We start from the raw sequence: 4,996 nt of genomic DNA, 5'->3' as shown, positions 1-4,996 counted from the left end.
ATTATGAATGTAGTCGTAGAGTACTCGCTCCACTATCATTTTCAATCATTTTAGGGCATGGAAAGGTAATTTTTCTAGTCGGGGAGGGTTTCAATTATATATCTACTATATCTATTTCTAACTTTTTTACAGAGGATCGTTATGATTTGGGCTTTGAATAATATTGCTTCGGGGACATCTGAACACACAAAAGTGGTGATTGATCATGGTGTTGTTCCAATATTTGTGAAGCTTCTTGCATCTCCAAGTGATGATGTTAGAGAACAGGTATCTTTTAGAGGTTTTTGTATTTCATAAACTCAATTCACAAATTCATTATCATGACTTCAATTTCACTTTATCTACATGTTAGGCTGTATGGGCTTTAGGAAATGTTGCTGGTGATTCCCCTAAATGTCGTGACCTTGTACTTGCACTAGGTGCTTTGATTCCTATAATATCCCAATTAAACGAGCATGCTAAGTTATCCATGTTGCGAAATGCCACATGGACACTTTCAAATTTTTGTTGAAGCAAACCACAGCCTTCTTTTAGTCAGGCTTGTTTCTGAAAAGACTAAACTACCCACATAGTTCTTTTGTATTTGTGAAGCCACCGGAGGGATGGACAGGTGGCGTTGGGTTTGTATGAAAAAAAATTAATCAACAATTTGAAAAATCTTTCAGCATAACTGGATATGTTTCTGTTTGTGTTTGTGTATGCAGGTGGAAATGGTTGTTAAAAAGAGTAAGTTGAAGCTCAAAAAGCCACATGATAATAAAACCTTAGACCCTCCAACAACGAACTACATTTTTAAAACCTTGATTTCAGCCCTTGAATCTCACGAGGTACAAATTTTCAAGCAATTAACTTGTTTGTTTCTCCCTTTCGGTAATCTGTTTATGATTTTTCCATTTTGTACTCCGTCCCTTTTGGTACTTTTTCAATCCATATATGACTTGTGGATTGTTGCAAATTAATGTGGCTGGGTTGTTTCCGTTTCCCTTTCACATTCTAAGTTTGAAGTTTACCAGTTTTCTCATAATTTTTTAATTTCTTATCAAATCTTGAAATGACTTAGTCCTTTCAGACGCATATAGGACTTAGTACTTGTTTCTTTTTTATTCAAGTTACTTAATGATATCTTGACCAACTATGATTGCATTTGTATCATTATTTATAGCAATTGTTTTTTTTAAGTATATTCCAATTTTTATGATTTGTCGTTTACAATTTTAAGTCATAACAGTTCTCAGATAAATAGTAATTTGCTATTAAGCATTATTTATAGATGCAAGGGTAAAATGGTAATTCACTCTGATGTTCATCTTTCTGGAACAATCGATACTAGAAAACTTGCTTGTATTTTGGCTTCTACTAGTCTAGAAAACCAACATCAGGTATTATTCCTTATCACATGATTAATTTGTCAAGTAATATAGATTACTTTGTGAAGTATTTATGGTTCTTGGATTTCTCAAAATTGCAGTTCCTTAGGACATACTTGTACCCTTTGGTGGAGCAAATTGAGCACTAGAATGCTACAAGTGTAACATATATGTTGCTTGAGATGGACAATTATGAAGTGCTTTATTTGATTGAATCTACGAATGAGTTAATGAAGAAAGTTGGTGAGGTCATGGCCCTGCTCATTTATGCATCTTACAGCTGATAAAAGAATAAAAAATTCATTCTCACAATCCTCCAACGAAACCTCCATCAAAAAACTTAATATAAAATTGTATAGATAGTAAAATGAAGCGTGTAATTAGAATGATAAATGATTTCAAAAATACCATAAACAGAGGTCTATCATGTCCTCCATCCTGGATCTCTGAAATGTAGTAACACATATTTGTTGGATCTAAAATGCTAATGTACTTAACCCTGCTCCTGAAACCTGTATAAAAAACACATACTATTTATGTAAGTTTGCTTTTTATTTTTATTTTTATTTTTTTATTTTTTAGTTCTGAGTGCATGTTAAATATATTATACCTTTAGGGTAAATAACATGACTGATGATAGTGGAAAAACATATTATCCTCAGGTAACTCATCAAGACTTTCTTGTTTGATTAACTTTTCTTCTCAAGTTCAAACTGGTTGTTCCTATTGTAAAATGATGATTCTTTCAAGTCAGGAAAGAAGTGTGTCAAGTTTATACACTTCGGCTGATAGGGGGCTTGGAGATCGGTTTGGAGGCCTCATCATTCAATTAAAACCAAAACCAAAACCACAATTTTCTTGATCAACAATCCAACCTTAACTTTCATCAGGTATATATTTCTTTAATTGGCATCATCCAATTAAGAAAGTAACATGCCAAATAAAATACATAACACTAGATTCAGTAGAAGTTCATGTTGTGCTTAACCCCCATTCCATTAAAGTTCACACATGTAAGGAAGGCCAAAACAGGAAAGGGTATTTTAGGTATTTTTTTGTCAAAAGTTGGAATTGCATGGATTTTAGTACTTGTAAGCGCATGATTAATTTCAGCTTCATTTTTTGTACTTCTTTAACATTCTGATCAAATTAATTTATTTGATTTGGAATTAATTTGGTATAAAAATTAGGACTCGTGTCTTGCGACATATAGGTTCTGAGCTAAACTTAAAGATGAGGAAAGATGAGCTAAATTTGAGGTAAAATTCTAATGGTGGGGCATATATTGGGAGGGATTGCCACCTCTCTCCTCTTTTTAGCCTTCGAATCATGGCTTGTTGCTGAACACAACAAGGTGAGATATAATATTACATTTCTAAATACACCCTTTATATTGTGTATGGTTCTAATGCTCTTGTTTTGATGCATCTGTAGAGAGGTTTTGAGCAACAATGGCTATCAATTACATTGTCCAAGGCAATATTTCTTGGGAATGGACGGGTTGCCATTTTAGCTGGTTTATTTGGAAATCTTTTAGTTGGTTCATTGTCCATGGGACCTGTTGCTCCATTTGATGCAGCTTCAATCTTTCTTGCCATTGGAATGGCCATCATCATATCATCATGGACTGAAAATTATGGTGACTCATCAGAAAGTAAAGATCTAATGACCCAATTCAGGGGTGCTGCTGTTGCAGTTGCATCAGGTCTCTCTCTCTCTCTCTCTCATACATATACAAGAGAAGCATGAAGAATCCAAAGTGGCAGTCTTGTAATTATGCATACATATCATTCTACCTTCTAAATTTGGACCTAATAGTTTTTTTTTTTTTTTTTTTTTTTTTTTTTTTTTTTTTTTTTTTTTTTTTCTTTTTGTAAACAGATGAAAATATAGCATTATTGGGTGCAATACAATCTTTATTCGAGGGTTCAATGTACACTTTTGTGTTTCTACAGACACCTGCTTTAATCCCAAATGGTGAAGACATTCCACATGGTTTCATTTTTGCTACTTTCTTGTTATCTTCCATGTTAGGAAGCTCTTTAGCTTCTCGGTTATTAGCACACACACTGACATACATTGATATTGTGTTGTGTTGTGTGTGTGTGTGTGTGTATATATATATATATATATATATATATATATATATATGTTATATATATATATATGTATGTATGTATAAAATCAAGATTCACTTTCCACTCGGACAAAAATACTCTTTCGGATTGTTCCGAATTATTATGACCATTTTGCCCTCATAGGAATTTATACATTAACATACATGGGCACATTTCTTTTAGTGTAGATTTTGTCGAAGAGAAATGACAACAAAGAAGATAAGTATCTCTTGTTGTTTGTATATATACACTTTTTCTTCTTGTTTAATAACTTATACACTATATAAATGTGAAAATTGAAGGTCCACACATTGTTAAAAGGATTGGAAAAGATAGTTGCAAGTGCAGATATTCCAATGTTAGTATGTGGTGACTTCAATTCAGTTCCAGGAAGGTATGTGTCATTTCTGCTACATTTTTTATGTGTGTTGTGTGGCCAACAAACATCTGTTTTCATTACTTTGGTGTATGTAATTATTGATCTACAGTAAGTCCATGGATTTACTGTGTTTTTGGATTGTCCTATAGGTAGCATCTCAGCCTCTGATTAATTTGGTGTACTCTTTTGGCAGGTTGATCTCTATGGCCTGCTAGAAGGATTGGATATTGCAGTTAAGCATCTATCTAAGACTTCACGGAAAGGACTTGATGAATATATGCTAGCAATGTTTTACTTGATTTGGACATGAACAAGACTCAAGCAAAAGCAAGACTCATACTTTGGCATGGCTAGAAGCTTTGGAGGAAACAAGACTCAAGCAAAAGCAAACACACAGAGAGTTGTTAATTGGCACATAGGAAGCTAGATAATGCAATTGTATATAAATTCTACTTCTCTTGAGTTCATTTCTTTTATTACAATTACTCAATATTGGAATAATTATTTTTATTTGACATATTAGTGAAATGAATTATCTTTGTTATTTATGGTATTTTATTTTGTATTATGAGATTTTTAATGTATTATTTAATTTGAAAATTAGTAAATCAATAAAATAATATATATATTTTTAAAACATTTAAAGTTATGATACGCAAAAATGTGTGTCATCTTCATTTATGACATGGCCTTTCTTGACAGGGGCTTTCTTGATACGCATTGCGTGTCATTAACACGCGCGTCGTAAGGTTATGACACGCAAATGCGTGTCGTCTTCCTTTATGACAGGGCCTTCCTTGATACGCATTGCGTGTCGTAAATGCGCGACGTAATTGTGCGTCGTAAATGCGCGTCGTCTCTCTTTATGACAGGACCTTCCTTGACACGCATTTGCGCGTCGTCTGAGCCTTTTACGACGCGCAATGAGCGTCGTAAAAGGCTGTTTTTCTAGTGGTGTTGATTCATACCTACTTCCGACATATGACCGACTGTGGAGGTTCGAATAATATGATATACCAAACATAATTATTTTGGAAGTCAAAACATGCAAAAGAAATACAGTAAACGATCGACAAGAGATAGCAACACTTACTCATAAATAAAACACATTTTATTCATCATCTAATGTCAAT

The 4,996-nt window shown here is 33.4% G+C and overlaps 1 protein-coding gene across 1 annotated transcript; it reads left to right on the top strand.

Moving 5' to 3' along the window:
• Positions 1–602: 602 nt before the first annotated feature.
• Positions 603–4,016, top strand: LOC145045246 (uncharacterized). Its single transcript, XM_078993589.1, has 7 exons — positions 603–620; positions 705–726; positions 2,627–2,721; positions 2,802–3,072; positions 3,249–3,466; positions 3,787–3,878; positions 4,013–4,016. The coding sequence occupies exons 1-7, from the start codon at positions 603–605 to the stop codon at positions 4,014–4,016; spliced, it is 720 nt and encodes a 239-aa protein (XP_078849715.1).
• Positions 4,017–4,996: the final 980 nt, after the last annotated feature.

Source organism: Lactuca saligna, chromosome 5 (genome assembly GCF_052625555.1).
Source record: "Lactuca saligna cultivar CGN05327 chromosome 5, ASM5262555v1, whole genome shotgun sequence".
Classification (NCBI taxonomy): domain Eukaryota; kingdom Viridiplantae; phylum Streptophyta; class Magnoliopsida; order Asterales; family Asteraceae; genus Lactuca; species Lactuca saligna.
Note: the sequence above shows the minus strand (reverse complement) of the source record. Positions and strands in the feature narration are given on the sequence as shown.

Bases quoted from the DNA above. Each gene is read 5' to 3' on its own strand.
- LOC145045246 (XM_078993589.1), top strand. The intron at 727-2,626 runs GTAAGTTGAAGC...GCTAAATTTGAG, and splicing joins GGAAATGGTTGTTAAAAAGA to GTAAAATTCTAATGGTGGGG. The intron at 3,073-3,248 runs GTCTCTCTCTCT...TTTTGTAAACAG, and splicing joins TGCTGTTGCAGTTGCATCAG to ATGAAAATATAGCATTATTG.